We start from the raw sequence: 20,795 nt of genomic DNA on the forward strand, positions 1-20,795 counted from the left end.
ATACATCAGGACGCGAAAGGATCTGGCGTAGCAATGGACAAAGCTACCATTTGTAGCCATTGACGACGCGATCTTTACAGTATTGGAGACATGGCCTCCCGAGTGGCGCACCCAAAATTTTCCAGAGCTAGAGAAAGAAGCAGCACAGAAATAGAAGCATGATGCCAAGTTGCGTGTCACCCAACTAGTTGAGAGAAGGCGAAAGGAAAAAGCAGAAGCTGAGGTAAGGGCAGTACGCGAAGCGGCACAGAAAGCCGCGGAGCAAAAGAAGGCTGCAGAATCAGTAGCAGCACAGACAACAGAGGCAGCAATGACACAAGCAGAGAAGGGCCAAGCAACGTCCTCAGGACAGGAGGCAGAGGACACTGAAATAGCAGAGGGGAGCACGGACTTAGGGACCGCATCCACACAGCTCAAACGACCGTGCATCTCAGAAAGATCGGGTCCAAGGAAAAAGGTTAAGGCTTCAAAGCTGGCCATTGACCTGATCACCTTGACCGAAGTTGATCTCCATGATATCGGCGAAACAGTTCGTGATGTCACCAGTGAAGCGCTCCAAGAATTTATGACGGAGCACTAGAGTATGTTGGGGGCCCTTAGGGTGTAGCTGCAGGAGTTACAGGTGCAACCCCTTAGGAAGGTACCCTGTCTACCCACGTCGCAGCAGGCACTTCAGTAGCAGAACAGATGTTGCACGCGAGGATGACCAACACAATAGTGTTTCCAGAGGGAGCATTAGTATCATCAGATGTGATGGACCGAATGACGGTTAGCATGATGAAAATCCTTGGCCTTAATCTAGCTGTCCTTCCCTGGGAAACACTCTATTAGCTCCAGGATGGTATCATAGCAGAGCTATGTGCTAGGGAGAACTGCATGATCCAAGTTCTTAGTGAATAGAAGATAAACATGGAGCAGCTCAGCTTGCAGCGCGACGAGTTGGTGTCGCGGAACCAAACGTTGGTGCAGACGGTAGATGACGCTTGTCGACGCATCCCAGAGCTGGATATTGCAGCAGAGATACCGATAGAAATGCGGATCCACAGTTTGGTAAGTGGAGTCTATGACGTGTGAGAAGAGACAACAGAGGTTCAGCGGGAGCTCAACCTTCAGATTTCCAAGCTGTGGTTAAAGGCGCAGCCTTCCACTCCCCTGGAAATCTGAGAACAGTGCACCAGCACTATTGCAGGAGGGACGAAAGATATTGCAGGTGCAGTGCGCGACTGCACAAATATGTTGGAACAGGCACTAGAGGTCCTCACGACTTTACAAGAGGATCCCAACATCCAACGACTGGAAACAGAGGCACGTGAACTCCAACAGCAATACGATAGCATCAGATGGACTTCGCAAACAATAGTCCTTACTCAGTGGCTTGCAAGGATGCAACAAGCCAAGGCACTAAAAGGAGCAGGTGGACGCGGCGCACCACAAGGAAGTAGTCCTCAAAGCGTGCGTCCAGCCATGGATTGACGAAGCCTTCACAATCACGGCAGATATTGAAGGGAAGCTCGCGCAAATTCAGGGGATGCATTCACAGATGCAGCACAACACGTCGGAAATAGGGGTTTCAGAAGAGAGAATGCAGCAAGTTCAACAAGCAGCGGCTCAGTGCGCTGCAAACATCGGGACAGTTCGAACCAGTTGGAGCGACTCCATGCCAAGATCGTCACGTCGATAGAGTGACTCGAGGGCGAGTCACGATGTTTGTGTTGGGGGCCTGTTGGGCATGGAATCCCCCCATAGCATGTTTTGGGGCTCAAAGCCCAAGTTTTGAGTAATATTGTTGTAAAGACTCTACGAATTGCGGATGCGGAGCGCAAATTGTATGTTAGAGTCATAAGGTTGTCCGCCCTAAGTTTTGAATCTAGTGTCGGCCTACCCATGGTCCGCAGACCATGGGATTGTATAAATAAAGCAAGGCTCTAAGTTGTAAAGGGAGTCATTTTTGAATGAATGAAAGAAATCTGATGGTTATCGAAGTATAGAGCAGGAGTCTAAGTGTCTTGGGTAGTAGTAGTAGGAAAAGGATCTACAGCTAAGTGCGCAGAGGCCTAGTAGAGTCTGCAGCTGAGTGCGTGAACCCTTGCAGCTGAGTGCGTAGGGTAGAATCGAGTCCGTAACAGAAGGGAGAAAATTAATAAAGAGAAGTTTGCGTTACCAATTATGTGTATCTGTTCTGAGTTGTTACATGTTTGATATTACTTGCACTTATACTGTTCATTCAATTATATTGTTTGGCTGTTGCACGGACTTGTATGGTGAATATTGTTAAGTATAACTGAAAGTGTACAAATAAGTTAAACAAATCAACTAATATCGGACTGCGAGTAGGGACTTGGGTAATAACATTGCTCGACCCCTGAATAGGGCTGCGCGAAGGAAACATCTCAGGCTGCGAGGCACGGGTAAGTGCACGTAGCGACATGCGCGCTGGGTCGAATCGCTGACCACTTGAAATCATCAGACATCTCTATGGTGCAGAAACCTGGTTCTAGCACCCTCCCATACTACTTCGGGTGAGACCTCAGTCCGCGCTCCGCGGACTATTGCCGAAAGGGCTAGTAGTACTAGCGCGGACTGTTGCCGAAAGGGCTAGTAGTACTGGGATTTGTTTGGCTAAATCACTTCTAAACCTGGGTCAGGCCCCAATAAGCCAACAACAATTAAAGAAAAATCTTTCCAACATTTGTTAACTACTTCCTCTAACTTCTTACTTGAGCATTGTGTCTCATCTAACATGATTACCATAAGTTTTTCTCCACAAATTCTCTCTTGTAAGAGCCTTTTTTTCCCTTGCAATTGAAGCTCTGGGAAGAATGGTGAATGCAAGGGAAGACCTTCATCATAAGAGTCACCTTACCTAAATTGGCCAACACCTCATATGATTCTTGAATGAAGATTTTGTTTCTTTTTATACCTTTCTTCTTCTCTTCCTTATGGTTCTTTGAGGATTCCTTGAAGTTGTGAGTTTGGATTTTGTACCTTGATAGTTTTGAGCTTTGAGAGGTTGTTCCTTTGTGATTATAGAGCTTCAAGTAGGTTTGATGCAACATATACACCGTTTGTTTTAGGATTTTCTACATGTATTATTTTCCTGTTAGTTTATCCACCATACTTATTAGGGTTGGCAGCGTCCTCTACATCCTTTTCTTCCATGTTATTATGTCGATCCACTAAGATGCTTCTTTTGCTTTAGGTTGTCCTTTTGCAATTCTTATTGACTGGTTTTTGGTGCCTTTTTTTATAGAGCTTTGATCTAAGTTGAGCTCTTCTAAGATGGTTTCTTCTTTGGGTTGTTTGACATTTTCGTGTCTTCTTTTAAGGAAACATTTTTTTTATTTTTTATTATAATATATATAGGTGCTCTTTAATATGGGGGGGCTCTTATTAACACATATATATTATGTGAGTTAGTACTCTCTTGAAGCCATCTACATCCTTTTGTTGTTGTTGGTCTTCGGGGATTTCCCTCTAATTCAAATGAAAATCTTGGAATATGTGGCCATATGCATGGCACCTACAACATTTGAAAGGAGCATGTTCATAGTATAATAAGTGTTGGTCTAGTTAATTATGGTAGTAGATGTTTATAGAGGCGAACAAAGGTTCTGAAATGTTCATATAGATACATATGTGAGCATAAAACGTGTATTTGTATCATATACTTGCTTTTGAGACCTTGACAAAGGTCCCTATTGTGTTCTCAATCACTTCCAAGGCTTCCTTATTCTATAACTCCCTGGATAATGAGATGAGTCACACCCACACAGGGGCTGCCAAGAAGTCCTCCTTTTTTGAGTTGTACCTTTCTTTCCAAAAACGCATGTACAGTCCTGGATTGTTGAATAAATAAGGACCATTTTCAAAAACCCTAGTTCTATCTTCCAAGTTTCTAAAAATGATTATGAAAATCCCTTTAGCCTCCAACTCAAGGTCTATCTAACATTTTGGCTACCATTTATTTTGGATCTAGTAGATTAAATCCCTTTTAATTGGCCACATACCTATGAACGTAGAGATCAAGGCATAATCCTTCATGTACTAGATGCAATTCTCCAATATTTTTTATCTTACTTCGAGTTTAGGGTCTTTTGCTGCCTTGTAGACATCTACCCTAATCTCAACTTTGTTAGCAGTCTCCCATCGAGGCATTGTCCTTCCCATCTAAATTTGGTTTAGCAACATGTCCCTTCACATCTGGTGGTGAACAATGAGGTGTTGATGCAACATACCCTTGTGGCTTGATGTCTCTTGATACCATGCTCTTGTAGGAGGGGATTACGCCCCCTCCCCTACAATGAATATGCCATGGTGGCCCACATAGAAGGCAACTTGCATAAAACCTAAGAGGAACAACACAATAGGTGTTACACCCCATTTGACAAACTAGAATTTAAGGAAACCTTATTTATATGCTAAATTAATAAAATTTCCTCTATTCATGCTATATACTAGGTTATAGAGTGTCTCTCAACATTAATAATAAAAATAAACTAACCTTAAATAATGTTTATATAGTAAAAAAAATCTCTTTTACTTTGTCTTTTTTTATATACTATATTTATTGCACTGAGAGGCCTCTCCAACCTAATATAAATGTAATGTCCGCCTAATATAGATGTAATGTCTTGTCTTGTTTATAAACATTTTAACTTGGTCAAATTATATAAAAATTAAAATTAAATTAAAAAATAAAATAAAATAAATAATAATTTTAATTATTAATAAAACATTTTGATTTATTCAAATTACATAAACATAGAAAATTACATTAAATTAAAAGTAATAAATTAATAATTATAATTATAATCAATAACTAAACCAGCCTGAGACAACCCCGCTTCTGGTTACATGGTTATAGGTGTTTTACTTGTTTTATGTGTTTTCTTGTGTTTTTGGCCTTCTAAGTTGCTGGTTGGGTCTTTAGTTGTATTTCTATTTCTTTGTCATATGTTGATCGTTGTAGTCAACAAACTTGGTCTGGGTGAGACTACTTGCATTTTGCTATTGATGTACCTTTTTTTAATAAATGAATAGAACTTCAATTTACAAAAAAAAAAAAGTGAATGGGGGAAGAATCGTGCTCGGTTAGGGATCAAAGTGAACAAGACTTACACACTCCACCGTCGATTTCGATGCTTTTTCTCAATTTTGCTTCCTCGTTCATCCCTTGCTTTGCAAGTTACCCACTCGAATCCGACGACTCCAATCCATTCCATTCCATTCAGGGGAGCGCGTTTCTTATGAAATTAAGCCGTCGGTTTCGTCAATTTAGCTCTACTCCGTGTTGAAGAAGCTCATAGGCATACCATACTCTGAATTGCTTGAATTATCACTCCATTGGTTTATTGTTTATATTTGGTGTGTAGAAAGAAAGCTTGGTTTGAAGTTGTTGCAGAGCTTACAGCATGACCAAAGTGGATATATTGTGTCCCAGTGCTCAAGCCATGGGTGTGTTCAAGAAACAGGGAGCAGAGCTCCCATCGAGCTACTTGTGCAAGATTTGCAGCAAGAGATTCGTCTCGGGAAGAGCTCTTGGCGGTCACATGGGAGCCCACGCCCCGGTCTCCATCGCTGCAGACACACTCAACGAAACTGAATTTCAGAAGAGCAACGATTCCAGGCGTTGGGATCACAAATTAATTCAGGAGAAGGAGAAGGAAGAAGAGGCATTGGATGCTAATGGAGGTAATTTAATGTATGATCTGCGAAGGAATCCCAAACGCAGTTGGCGGTTTCAAGATCGGGACTACTCGTTTCTGTTGGGTCACGGGTTCGATTCCAAACCCATCAATTCTTCTATAGATTGTGAGCTGTGTGGGAAGGAATTCAGTTCCTGGAAAGGACTGTATGGTCACATGAAGTGCTACTCTGAGGCCCATGAAGATTGTAGTGATTCCCATCTTGAAGAATCACAGCAACACGAGACTCGGGACGAGGGCGAAGAAGAAAGTGAGAGTGATGTTGCGATTGAGACAGAGATTGATCATCCAAGTGGGAATTCAAGCAGATTTGATATGTGGACGAAGGGAAAGAGATCCGAGAGACCCAGGTATGCAATCCAACTTATTAATACCCATAAGCAATTTGCTTTGGACACCAATAATGAAGAAGTGGACATTGCAATGTGCCTTGTAATGCTTGCAAGAGGAGTAAACACTGCTACAGACCCACAAGCCCAAGTGGCTGAGAAGCCTGTGCCAAGTGACCTCAAGCTTCCCAACACTGGTTTCCAGCTTCCGAAATGCATCAGGAAGAAGCCTAAATCTAACAAAATTGATGGAAACACTGTGCTTTATGATGACGATGATGAGGTTAAGAAGGCGAGGTACAGATGCACCACTTGCAATAAGGGTTTTCAATCCTATCAGGCTCTGGGTGGCCACAGGACTGGCCACAAGAATGTCAAGAGCTCTTTTTCACAGATAGAGGACTCGAGCGAGAATCTACAGGAAGATATTACTGATGAGGAGCTGATTCATGGATCGGACTTTGAACTACCTGGAAATTTCTACAAGCCTCATCCCAAGGAGAGGTCTACTAAGGATTCTCGTGTCAGAGCGAGGGATGAAACAAGGACAATGGAGGTTGCTGCCTTTTCAAGAAAGAAGACTCCAAGGATCCATGAATGCTCAATCTGTCACAGAGTATTTTCTTCGGGCCAGGCTTTGGGAGGTCACAAGAGACGCCATTGGAGTGGTGCTGGAGCTTCTGATACTGTTAGTACTATTTCAAGCAACAAGGACACCCCTATGCAGCAGCAGCAGATGCCTGCAAGAGTGGAGCTGTTGGACCTAAACTTGCCTGCCCCTGCTGATGATGATTCTGATGCTGGCAACCTCAATAATTTGGGTGGTAATGCGCCAGATTCTAATGGAATTTCCAATGCCCACAGCCCTCCTTATTTGCAGCCCTGTTTGATGGGTATCTTCCCGAAACAGGGATTGTTCTTGTACAATAGTCATATCAATTTAAGTAAAGATGATGATGCAGATAGTAAGACACGAAAGGAAATTGGATTTGGCAGAGGATGTGATTCAGACTTCCCAATGAGTACACAACCTTGGTTGCAATTGTAAGGCAGACAATTGTCTGTAATCGATTTATTGTTTTACATAATTTACTGTAACTGATTCATTGTTATACATAATTTACAGTTCCGCTAGTGTATACACTGAACTTTCAACCAAAGCCACTGTATATTCAAGTTACACTCTGCTTTTCACCATTTATCAATCTGTAAAAGACATGATAATAATTAAGTAAAATATGCTTGGTATCTGAAATGTATTTGACCATGATGATACCCAACATTTTGAACATGATTTTATCCATTTACAATATGAAAAGAGTAAACTGTCATTAATAACAAAACCCTTCTAATTTTTATAAGTATCGCTTAATCTCTATAGGCAAACCAAGTGATATTCTATTAGTCTTCGTCGTTTTTATATGTCTGTCAAACCGAAGGTGGAGCTCAATTAATTAATTTGTTTTTGGAAGCCAAGAGATGGGAGAAAGTTAAACTCTCTTTATATTATTCAGTGATATTTGGTGTAGACCACCACACACTAAGAATCCAGCGACCATGTAGGCAAATATGGCATGTTGCTTTGAATTGTGATGATATTTTTCCACCATTTGAACATGTTTGTAATGAAGCACATGTTTCAGCCAAATAATCGCTATATGTGATGTATTAATTAGCATTTATTTCTGAAGATATTAACCCCTTTTTAGCATAAAATAAATGAATAATAAATTTATTTTTTATTTAAAAATATATAATAATTTTTTAATTTTAAGGTATGAAAGAAATAATAAATAAATTTTATTTTTTATTTCAAATTATATAATAAAAATATTTTATTGTATTGTAAGTTTAAAATCTATGAAGTAGAAGTTAACAATTAATTTAGATTGATTTTTATTTTCTATTTAATAAAAATTAAAAAATAATTAAAATGTAAATTTTTTTATTATAAGTTGATAAAGATAATGAAAAAGGATGGAAATATAATTGGATGAGAATTTGTTTTTATGAAATTATAATTTTTTATTTTTTATGTGATGCAGAGTTTTAGTTGACTTGTCCACTTTGTAAATTGTTATATAATTAGTTAGGGGATAATTATTATGAGTGGTGGTATGGTTTGTTGGAACAAATGTGGCATAATTGATATTTGACCTATGAGTAATGCTATATTTGATGGGTCTTATTAAACTTTATATTTAAGGGTTAAGTTAATCTTTATCACTAAATGCATTGTATCTATATTAAATATGGGCTAAGTTAATCTTCATCACTAAATGCACGGTATTTATATCAAATCATTACTAAATGCATTGTATTTATATTTCTATGGTATTTTAAAAGGTGGATTTTTTATTTGGTTTGTATTTTAGTTTTTTTCTAGGTTTTGTTGAAAATTGGGTTTTTAGGATTTGAATTGAAATTGTGCATTTTGGCTTTATGAATGTCAGTTATTTGTGTGTTGGGTGTGGATTATCTTCTTGATTTAGAGGTCTTTGTTTCAACCAAATGTATACCCTAAGAAGATTGTACAACCCTTCACATAGGGGGGGACTTGTCCCCTCCCGCGGGGTCTAGGGGCCAGCAGGCCCCCTACGGGGGTTTGGGGATAGCTCCCCCAAAGCTAAAAATAGATGTAAAATTGCCTTGTAAAATATTGTACTTTCGTAGCCAATCTAGGTCGTTCATTAGGCAGATGATCTTACGATAGAATTTATGTTTAATTTAGGGTTTTTTTCCCTAGAAGGAAACCCCTTGATTTATATGAGGGAAATGTATTGCAGTTGGGTACATGTGTATTCTGAGCGAGAAAGAGAGAGGAGATTGTGTGAGAACGAAGAGGAAATTACAATGGATCTGTTGTAGGTTGTATCTCTTCATTTTGTTGGATAATATAAAAGAAAGAATTGGTTTTTTCTCTGTGGAGGTAGCCCAAATTGGGTGAACCACGTATATTTGTGTCTCTCTTGTTTTATGTGTTTGTGTTTATGCAATATTTCATGTGTTCCATTGCGCTGTAATATATAATTTTCTAAGGATTTAGGGTTTTTCTTGGTTCTTGAGACGTCTTTATAGTGAGGAATTCTTCTTCCTTTAGTATAAATGGACATCAGCATTGTGAGTCAATTTTCCATATGTAGTGGTAATTCATCTTAGTAATACAGTGTCCTTTAGAGACTTCTATATGAAGTAGTAATTCATCTTAGTAATAGAATGTCCTTACAGTTAGAAACTTCCATATAAAATAGTAATTCATCTTAGTAATAGAGTGTCTTTATAATTAGAGATTTCCCTCGTCTAAAAATAAAAAATTAGAAGCAAAAGTAGTTATACAAAAATAAATTGAGAGACTTACAATTGCCCATAACATGGGATCACATTTGATCTTAAGACTAAGTAAAAGTTCACATTCCATAGCTTCTCTTTTGAAAGATTTAATAGAAATTTTCTAGATAAAAAAGTCAATGAAAAAGATATGGTTAAACCTACTTAAAATGGAATATGAAAAAATAAATTATAATAAAAAATAAATATCAAGTAAAAAAATTGATTGTAGACATGATTCTTACTCAAAATTTGAATTAAAGTTTTCACCTAAATTTTTTTAATCTTTTATTTATTCTTTTACTGTGTTATATAATTACAACTTACTTTTAGTATAATTTTATATATTATAGAATTAAAACTTTCTTTTAATATAATTTTATTTATTTTAATTAAAAATTATTGACTATTTACCCTATCCTCCTCGCATATATTATGTTTAAATGTATTGATTATTTACCCTATCCTCTTCGCATATATTATGTTTAATATAATTAAATTGCTCTATATTATTGAAATACATTTCAAAATCAAAATTCATATTTTTCAGATAACAAAAACACATTGTTCGCACTCACAAATTGGCACGTGGCAAAATTGACGCACAATCAGAACATCGTCCAACTTCTTAATAACATTTAATCTAACACATTGTGTAATGATTACTCATTGTAAAAAAATCAAGATGGTTGTATCCATCAATATTATAAAAGTATTTTCAACATTTATTCAACGAATCGATGCGTAATCAGGAGATCGTTCAAGAGCTTAATAGTATTTACTGGTTGTAAACAAATCGAGAAGGTGCACATGGCTCTATAGCTAGTATCCATCCTAGAAGATTGGAAGGCTGTGTGGAAGACGGATATGTGCGGGAGAACTTTTGTTTGCTCATTTACACACCTCTAAATACGTTACCCCTCCGCACATATCAACTTCCCGCAGCACGGATTAACAAATAATTAAAAAATTAATTAAGGCTTAATCATATGATTAACATACATCTTTTTAGATCTTAATGACAAGTATTATCACAATCATAACTGTTCATGCCAAATAAAAGGTGAAATCATCATATATTCAGAGCTTAAGCGAATGAAAGCCTAATGAATTTTGCTAATGGTTCTTGTTTCTTCACGCTGCAAAGTTTTCGTATTTATTTGTTTGTGCTACAAAGTTATTACATTGTTACATTGCTTATAGTAAGAAAAAATTGTAACAGTTTCGTCTCTTCTAAAGATTGTTCAGGTCAGAATGAATGAGAGAACACAAGCCAATGAGATTTGGACCCTCGTTCAAAATCCAAAAGTGGAATGGAGGATGAAGCTTAAGTATTCTTATTTCAGCATTACAAAAAGAAGCATCACACAGTATACATTACGAAGCAAACCCATAATATTTATGAGACCAAAGGCCAAAGTTCAGTACACATAAACAAATGAAGCAAAAAGTTCAATTGAAATCCCTGAGAAACTCATAGCTTATATATTGTAAAACACCCCCTACTATTGCCAGCCCCTACTGAGGGTAGAAGGAGGTAGTTTCTCTGATGACCCAACCTCTAATGTCCTGTTATGGAAATGGGGTCTAAATTTTTCAATCATTTTCAACTTCCTTAAAACCTAAAATGGATAACATCTTTGCATTCGTCTCATCCATATCTTTCCAACAATATAAAATTTGTTTTAATCTGACTCCCAAATCAAAAGATATGGCCATTTAATGCTTGGCCTATACGGTCTTGCCACGTCATCTAACCTACCACCTGGCACCCATGTGGTCCCCACGTGGCTATCCGAATCATATGCCACATCACCCCCATGTGCAAGTTGCCAACCCACTCATACTTGTTGCCACAACCTTTCCATAATCATAAGCGCATATATATCATAACTCGTACACTGTGAAAGACCCCTTTGCGACCTCGCCTTGGGGATAAAATCCCGGCGAATTCATTTGCAGTTCCCCATTGAAACTTCCAAGGAAGAATGGTCAGGGTTACATGGACTGACATGTCACGCTTCCATGTCAAATTCTACTAGAGGGCGCTTTCGACCATGGCATGCGGTTTTACCTCCTTTGTGGACCCCTTCTGCCACGTGTTACGTTGCTTTCCATCATAACTGTGAAAATGGGCTCCACCATGACCACATAATCCTGGGAATAAAATTCCAGCGGGATTGCACCGCACACAACAAGAAATCACTAGGGACAAGACACCCGGGTGACGTCAATGACTCTTTCCAATGGGGTGACATCACCCTTGCACATGACTCCACTCTGGGCGTGCCATGTGTCACCCATCTATAGGCCACATGGCCCCACAAAACCCACAAAACCAACAAAACGTGTCCTAATTTCAAGTCACCACATGGCCTTAAGGCCACGCCACCTGCCACATGGGTCATGGGTCCCACCAATCCTCCATTGCAGGGTAAGGTTTAATTTTCATGTTATAAAAACTATATGAGTCCTCCACCAGGTTATGCTGAATACTGGGCAACTGGCCCCACTATGCCACATCGTCCTGGTGTTTAAATCTCAATGATTTTTAAACTAGCTCTTGCTAGAATTCTTTGGGTTAATTCCTATGGGATGACAAATTTCCCACTACTTGACAGCTTTTCCTCCCGTCCATTGTCGAGACCTCCTAGCGCTTGGATATAGTGCTTGTTCACATGGGAATAACGCTCAGGCCTCCTTTTTCCCCCAGGTCCTAAACTTCCAGTCCACAACGTATGAGAATATGTGAAAGTTTGGGGCTTTTCCTAGCCTTCAGTGCTCAATCTCGTAGGTTCTATCACATATGGCCTATTATGATGTGAGGGTTGGGCCCTTAATTCCTTAAGGCTTAGCCCTGCACGACCATGCACATATATGTATTGTGAAGCTCCATAGAGTTATCCCTCTTGAGATTTAATGTATGTGATATCTGTCCCGAGCTTTTGATAGGGCTCTTCCCATCGCATTCAATATATAAAGAGTAATATCTCTCTTGAGATTATAAGGGCTTTGACCTATCTATATATATATATATATATCCTTCCTGAGTTTAGTAGCTACTAGAACCAGGCCTGATAGCCAACCTTTTAACTACATAAAAGGGAACTTGATAAAGATCTTTCCATTCATTCATACTTAAGCCCAGTGGACCAAATTCAAGGTCATAACAATTTCAGTGAGCTACAAGGCTCTTAGGCATATGATAAGAAGAAAAACAAGCTCATGATTGCATGCAAAAATTCATTTAACCACTAAGGAATCATATAGGAAATCAACATTCCTAATGCATGCAAGAAATCACATTCCACAATATCTTGTTCCTTTGTTGCTCGAGGGATTCTTTGAGCAAAAATTTGAAAGGATCTCCTGCTCCCTCTTCTTTCTTCTCTTCCACCTTGGGAGGTCGTCGGGGTCGGTGAGGCCAATCTTGTAAGGGCTCAACTGATTCAAGTCCCGACCTCGTTGGAGGCATGCATAGAAAAACAGAGAAAGAGTAAACCACTCTGATACAACTGATCCATATTTATGAAAGAACGAATTGAAATATAGATTTAAACAGAAACAAAAAGATACAATGAAAAATGAACTTCAATTAATTAATAACAAATGTTAAAAAATGTTTACATGTAGAATGGAAACAAACTAGCTCGGATGATGGTAGCTTATCTATGAGAAGAGATGTGTTGGCTACATGCCTTCTGAATCGTGTTACAATGAGGCTTGGAGGCCTTCTTATCATTAAGAAACAATGGAAAATCCTAAACATCCAAAAACTTAACCCTAGGAGATGAAGCATCAAAAGCTTGTGGGCCCCGTTGGGGTTAGTTGGAACATTAACTTCTCGAGGTCCTAACTTTGGCATATGATCTTTGTTTGGTGCGCACGATACCTCATTAGAAAGATCTATCCTAGGACAACAAATTTCGATTGCAAATGAGGGTCTCAAAATGGCTATGGAAGTTTAGGACCTAAAAACTACCAAAAATAGAAAATCGTCAAAGTAGGAAACTTGTTGGAAAACAAGGAACTGAAAAGAAACAATGTTGAGGTCCAAGTGGAATAGGCTAGTGGCCACCAATATCCACTTAGATCAAGAAACCTTATTTAAATGTTAAATTAAAAAAAATTCCTCTACAGTAGGTTATAGAGTGTCTCTCAACATTAATAATAAAATAAATAAATCTAAAATCATTTTAATTAAATATTTTTTAAATATTATAAAAAACTCGTCTTCTTTATCATTTTTCTATATATTATATTTATTGCAAGAAGAGACATTCTCCAACCTAGTATGGAAGAGATGTAATGCCCTATCTTGTCACGTCCTGTTAAACATTTTGACTTGATCAAATTACATAATTTTTAAAAATAAAATAAAATAATTATTAATTTTAATTATTAATAAAACATTTTGATTAGGTCAAATGACATAAAAAATAAAAAATAAAAAATAAAATAAAATAAATAATTATATTTATAATTATAATTATAATTAATAATTAAACTAGTCTAAATCCATCTTAATCTGAGATCTACATAAATGTTGAAATAAATCAAATCTTTTGATGTGCAAATTCATTTTAAAGTGAAAAGAAGGAGCTTCGAGGAGGAGAAGTTCCATCTCCTTAATGTCTTTGTTGAGAACGGTTATAGCATACATTTAGGACAAAAGGCTTTCCTCAAGGCAAATGAGAATTCGTTATCCAAAAGAGAACCTAAGGAACGGATTCCTGGTGTCCATCTTCCATATGTCCAAGGGACCACAGATAGGATTGCGAGGATTCTTAAGAAGCATAATGTCTCCACAAACTTTAGACCTCTTAACACCATTTGTAAGTCCCTCAGATCTGTGAAGGATCCTATCGACCCCAAGGACATGAAAGGTGTTTATATTATTCCTTGTTCTTGTGGGACCGCCTATATCGGTGAGACTGGTCGCTCAATTAACCAAAGGATTAGTGATCACGCAGCCGACCTCAAGCATATGAGAACCAAGTCTTCCGCTTTAGCAGAGCATGTGGAGAAAACCAATCATCATGTCTGCATCGAAGAAGCTAGTGTGATTGCTAGAGTGTCACAATTCCATCACCGGAAATTTAGGGAAGCCCTTGAGATTGAAAAAATGCCGAACAATCTCAATAGAGAGGATGGCTGGAAAATCAATAGTTGCTGAGTCCCAGCCCTCTCCTCCTAGTCATTTTCTCCCTTAAGTATATATATATATATATATATATATATATAAATATGGTAATTTTTTCTAATACTTGAATTCTCTAATATTTATATATTTAAACTCTTTAACTTTTAAATTAATATTAATATATTATTTATTTATTTATTTTTTCTAATACTTGAATTCTCTAATATTTATTTTTGACTATTTAATTTAATTTAATTTTTATTTTTGGTTATATATATATTTTATTTTATTTTTACCCTTAATAAACTATTAATTAATATTGTAATTTCTCTAGTATTTTTATAGGGATACTCTTTGACTATGAATATGATACTAATCTATTTATTTTAATATATATTCATAAATATATGTCCTTTAGCTTATATTTTAAAATAGAATTAACTTTTTATAGATTATTCTATCTTTAACTTATTCAACTAACTAATACTTATAAACATCTTTGATAACTAATTAATTTATTAATTTATTTTCTTAATTTAAATTAAGATTTAAATGTCCCTTTAACTTATATTTTATTTAAAATATAATTAACTTATATTTAATTAAAATATAATTAACTATTCTCTATGACTTGATTTATTTTATAATATATTAACTCGCTTATTCTAACATATATTTACATTTATAAACTTGTCCATTTTTATTTATTTTAATAAGGAAATTAATAACTGATTTTACTTATTTAAATAAATTATGCCCTTCATAGTCTAACTAGCCGTTTCCTGGTCAAATCTAGCTGTTATCATTTTAGCTGTTACCTGAAATTTGGTCATTGGATATTTTGCCCGATCTATTTATAATGCATAGCAAGATCTGCTTATTCAACTTGTCTTGACGATGAACCATACTGGTTGGTTCGAAATGTGTCAAAATATCTCTATGTGATTTTCGCCGAAGATTCTTCTTAGTATTGATATGGTGATTTTAGCCGAAGATTCTTTTCAGTATTGATATGGATCACAGAAACCTAAATTCATTAAAATTAAACCTTCTCAACTTTTAGTAAATTAAAAATTAAAATTAATATAAATTAATATATATATATAATTAAAATTAATGTTGTGCAGTTTGATGGAACTTTGATTTCTTAAAATACTTTTTAAGATGGTAAGTGACATGCACCCGTAGCTTCCTTTAATACAAATTTTAACCACTAACAACTTATGGGTATGGTATCGTATCATGAAATACTTTTTAACATCATAAGTGACATCCACCCCTAGCTTCCTTTACATAAATTTTTTAACCAATAACAACTTCTGGGTACTAAACCCATCAATTATGATAAATGAGAAATGCTAGCAACGTGTGGGTACAATAGTTAACAAAAACAAATATGATAAATGCTAGTTGACTACTGCTCTGCTGAACATGCGCGGAGACTTATATTTTATAGGCTGGAACCTTTAATAGTTATATGTTTCTGCTCTGCTGACCATACCGGAGATATGAACATTCACAGATTTTTGTCCCTCCCTGCGTGGAGGAAAAGTTAAGTGATCTTTGGTTTTTTCTTTTTTGGTACAGAATATATGGATGAATATACATGCTGTATATATACACCATGATCTGAACAGAGAAGGAGATGGTTTCACTCAGTATATGTTAACACATCTGCAAAATGTAATTTTCTATATTAATGAAAATTGCGACTTTTTTCCATGTGAAAAAAAAAAAAGCGGATAGTAACTTTTATGTTATTAGACTCGCGGAAATTCATTAGAAAGAACCTAACATGACGTAGTGTCATACAAGTTTGGCATTGTCTATTAAAGTGTTAATTTCGTCTAAATTGTCCAAAAAAGATTTGAGAATTTAGTTTTAGTTTTTTTAAGAGCGGTTGAACAGTAAAATTTAGTTTTAGTTTTTTAAATAGATTCAGTCCCATAAAAACTTTAAAATAATTAAAATTTGAAATTTAAAAAATAATAATTTAAATTAATAAAAAATTCCATAAAATTTTATAGAAATAATATTGAAATTTCCATTATTTTGGATTTGTAAGGCTAAAAGTTTGACCCCTCTCACTTCTCTTCCTCTCCAACATGGACTACATTTAAGGCCCCCGTCAAGTGCTGGCGTTAGTTTGGTGGGGCACATCCAGGGACTTGTCTGGCTGCTGACATTCCGTTCAAGGAAGCTTCCGTGACATCTGAACGAATTAGTTAAGAGAATGTTTAAAAGCGGAATGGTTTTTTAAGAAAATTATAGAAATTTTAATAAGTTTTTGATTAAATTTAGCGAGAATTTTGTGATTATAATTGTCAAATTTGTCTCAACAAATTAATAATGATGCTGAAGCTATTTCCATCCTCAAAACATGATTTCCACGGTTTTACAGCAATAATTTTTAAAAAAAATTATTCAAATTCCAACCCCTTTAACTGTTCGAACAATTCCTCCGTGATATCCTTCTTCTGTATAAATTATGACCGGATTCTTACCAAATTCCATGCCAAAAATAATGACGACAACAATGACCCAAGCGGAAGTACTGTTGGCAAGATGAAGCTGCCTTGCACTGTGGCATGGCCATTGCCAAGTCAGCAGATCAATTCAGTTCAGGGGCAGGTGGGGTTTGGGGGTTGATCAAGAGACAAAACCGGTGAAGTCAATGCGTAGGCCGCGTAAGTGGAAGAAAAATCCTGCGTGGTTGAGGATCAAAGTGAACCAGACTTCCACCCTCCATTTCGATGTTTTTTCATTCCTTCCTCTCAAAGTTACCCACTCGAACCCGACCACTACAATCCATTCCATTCAGGGGAGGCGTTTCTTATGAAATTAAACCCGTCGGTTCCGTTAATTTAAGTCTACTCCGTGTTGAAGAAGCTCATAGGCATACCATACTGTGAATTGCTTGAACTATCACTCCATTGGTTTATTGTTTATACCCTGTGTAGAAAGAAAGGCTCGGTATTTACGGTGGTTTATTGTTTATACTCTGTGTAGAAAGAAAGGCTCGGTATTTACGGTTGTTGAAGAGCTTACATCATGACCAAAGTGGGTATATTGTATCCCAGCGCTTAAGCCATGGACGTGTTAAAGATACAGGAAGGAGAGTTAAAGAAACAGAGAGGAGAGCACCAGTTGAGCTACTTGTTCAAGATTTGCAGCAAGAGATTCGTGTCAGGAAAAGCTCTTGGCCGTCACATGAGAACCCACGCCCCGTTCTCCATCACTGCAGACACATTCACCGAAATTGAATTTCAGAAGAGCAAGGGTTCCGGGGATTGGGATCACAAATTAATGCAGGAGAAGGAAATGGATGAAGTGGCATTGGATAATAATGGAAGTAATTTAATGTATGATCTGCGAAGGAATCCCAAACACAATTGGGGGTTTGAAGATCGGGACTACTCGTTTCTGTTGGGTCACCGGTTCGATTCCAAACCCATCGAATCTTCTATAAACTGTGATCTGTGTGGGAAGGAATTCAGTCCCTGGGAAGGACTGTTTGGTCACATGAATTGCCACTCTGAAACCCATCAAGATAGTAGTGATTCCCATCTTGAAGAATCACAGAAACACAGGACGCAGGACCAGGACGAACAAGGAAGCGAGAGTGATGTCGCAATTGAGACTGAAATTGATCATCCAAGTGGTGTTGGAAACCAGACCTATGTTACCATAAACGAGAAAGGGAAACGGAACGAGAAACGAGGTTTGGAGGTTTCGCATATAAGAAACGAGGAGAGAGAAAAACACCATATTAAAGGTGAACAATATAAACAAAGCATTAATCATAAACCTGTAATGTTTCTGCTCATGAAATTGTAAAAAAACAATTGTAAATACTAATTTAGTTAGATATCATTTTTGGGATTCAACTGCGTTAAGTAAGTCATTCAAACGTATGACCATTTCCATGAGAGGTAGTCGTAACTTACTAATTTAGTTTTAAGAAGGAAGTGACAATTTTGTAGATCAAAAAATTTAGCCATCATTAATTCCAAGAAAATAGAAAACATTGATAAGAATAAGAGATTTGAAATATAAATAATTAAATTTGTTCTTTTGAATATATATGTATCTCTAAAGTCACTTCCAACAATTCATATCAAAATGCAAGTAAACCTAATAATCTAGATTTTGAAGCTCATTTTCTGGAATAGTTGTTGAGCTTGAGCCAATTCCAAAAGAATTATTTTGGTCAGTAGACTTCATGGTATCATCAAGCATGTCTTCAGCATTGTCTTGTAGCACCTCAAGTGGAAGCTCATCATTTTCGTCATCTTGTGAACCACCATAATCCCACATTCTCGTGGGTCCAGTTTTGTATTCTAGTTGTTGTCGAGATAACAAACGTAGATTTGAGTGTACAAACACCAAATCTTGTGCCTAGGCGATTCCTCTTCGTTGAATGGATGAAAGCATATTCACTCCAATTTCTTTCACATGCAGAGGAACTAGTCACCTGTATAATAAAATTAAAATTATGTTAGTCATAGTCAATCAATAAATATTATAAGATAAATAATCCAAAATGAGCTTTAGAATTAATTGTTTAAACAATAAATCAATACATTAAAGGTATTTGTTATTAAGAATACCTGTGAAAGCAAACGGATAGCCAAACGATGAAGCAAGGGGGTCCCTGTACCATATTGTATCCAGAAGTCGATGGGTCCAAGTTGTTGTCTGTTGTATGCACAATCTTCATTTGCAAAGTGGTCTTCTGATCTCAAATACTTTCCTAGCTCAAACCGTAAAGCAGTGCGATCCTGACGATCGTAACACCTACTTATAAAAGTGTTCCAGTTTTGCATAACCTCTACATCTGACGATGGTTTCTTATGAAACCATTTAGGATTGAGTAAAAATGCAATTGAATGAAGAGGGCTATGAAGCATTTTCCACCTTGTCAGACTAAGTTCCCACACTTCATTTCTGGTGTCTTTGTCAATCCTAGAATTTTCATCTTCCATTATGTCATGAATCTTCTCTCTCATTTGATCCATGCTCTCAAAGACATCCCCTAAGCATGGTTGATCACTATCAAATATGCGAAGGGTGGAAACAATAGGTGTAATAAGGGTGACAATATCCTCCACTCTCCTCCAAAAATTCTCTGAAGAAAGACCAATAATGATGTCCTCAACTTTTAGGCCATCCCCAGTATGAGAACCCTTCCACCTTTGCCAATCCATTGATACCACCATCTCTCTCAAAGATTGATGCATTTTAATAAGGCGTTGAAGCATAATGAAAGCAGATGCAAATCTAGTCTCGGCACATCGAAGAAGCTGAAGTTTTGCATATTTCCTATAAATTGCTATAGATGCTGCATGATTAATAATAAAGTGTTGTAGCATCTTTGCTTCAGTTATAGTTTTATCAACCCATGCAATGTTATTAATATCTTTCAAGAGCAAATTCAAGCAATGCACAGAGCAAGGAGTCCAAAAAATTGTTGGATATTCATCCTCAATCAACCCACCAGCAAGGATATTGTTTGAGGCACTATCTGTAACAATTTGGACCACGTTTTCTCTACCAACCTCCTCTATTGCCTCTTTGAGGAGACCTGTTAGATATGGACCATCTTTTGTCTTTCCTGTAGTATCATAGGATTTTAAAAACAAAACTCCTTTTGGGCTCGAAACCAAAATATTGATAAGGGGACGATGGTTAACATCTGTCCAACCATCTGAGACAATGGAGACCCCAGATTCCTTTCAACTATCTCTAATGTCTTGAAGTCTAGCTTCAACCCGAGCCCTCTCTTCAGATAACACGGTTGTCCTCATCTTTTCATAACTAGGAGGCTTGTAACCTTTAGGAGCATTGCTAACTAGATCCCTTACCATTTCTTTCCAATAAGGAGACCTACAAACATTAAAAGATATGCCATTTGCAAAAAAAAATCGTCCAATGGATGCATCGAGATTTCCCCTTCCTTTTACATCCCATAAGTTTTGAAGGTGAGAAACAGAAACTTGATGTTGAGAATAAGAGTGTGGACCACCAATTGTCAATCCACTAGGATTGTTGTTAGCTTGAACTAAACCTTCAACAATATGTCTAAGCTTTTCAAGTTCATTAAATTGCTTAATTAGAGAAGCTTTTTCTGTTTTAGGTACACTGTCACATAAAGCTGATTGTTCTTTTTTCCCCATTCCAAGTAAATGCCATCGAACTCTTCCTACATTCCCCGTTTTTTGTTTTTTACAATAAGGGCACAACCAAACCTTTGAACCAGATGATCCACTTGATCCTCCACTATAAGATTGA

At 36.9% G+C, this 20,795-nt stretch overlaps 2 protein-coding genes across 2 annotated transcripts; one reads left to right on the top strand and one right to left on the bottom strand.

Annotated features, from left to right (window-relative positions):
* The first annotated feature begins 5,213 nt into the window (after positions 1–5,213).
* On the top strand, positions 5,214–7,185 carry LOC149231725 (uncharacterized). Its single transcript, XM_089376357.1, has one exon. It carries the CDS (start codon positions 5,412–5,414, stop codon positions 7,080–7,082), a length of 1,671 nt encoding a protein of 556 aa, XP_089232483.1. The 5' UTR covers positions 5,214–5,411; the 3' UTR covers positions 7,083–7,185.
* An 11,607-nt stretch (positions 7,186–18,792) lies between these two features.
* Positions 18,793–20,680, bottom strand: LOC149231726 (uncharacterized). The gene is made up of 3 exons (XM_089381726.1): positions 20,338–20,680; positions 19,115–20,118; positions 18,793–18,978 (listed from the first exon to the last, which is right to left on the bottom strand). Exons 1-3 carry the CDS (start codon positions 20,678–20,680, stop codon positions 18,793–18,795), a joined length of 1,533 nt encoding a protein of 510 aa, XP_089237852.1.
* Between the last annotated feature and the right edge of the window lie 115 nt (positions 20,681–20,795).

Source organism: Pinus tabuliformis, chromosome J, assembly GCF_031772625.1.
Source record: "Pinus tabuliformis cultivar Carrire ecotype Pingquan chromosome J, CPIR1, whole genome shotgun sequence".
In the NCBI taxonomy this organism is placed as follows: Eukaryota; Viridiplantae; Streptophyta; class Pinopsida; order Pinales; family Pinaceae; genus Pinus; species Pinus tabuliformis.

Coding starts and splice junctions, on each gene's coding strand:
- LOC149231726 (XM_089381726.1), bottom strand. CDS start 20,680: ATGGGGAAAAAAGAACAATCAGCTTTATGTGACAGTGTACCTAAAACA. Junction 20,119..20,337: donor AGTTAGCAATGCTCCTAAAG/GTTACAAGCCTC, acceptor ATGATACTACAG/GAAAGACAAAAGATGGTCCA. Junction 18,979..19,114: donor CTATCCGTTTGCTTTCACAG/GTATTCTTAATA, acceptor TTTATTATACAG/GTGACTAGTTCCTCTGCATG.
- LOC149231725 (XM_089376357.1), top strand. CDS start 5,412: ATGACCAAAGTGGATATATTGTGTCCCAGTGCTCAAGCCATGGGTGTG.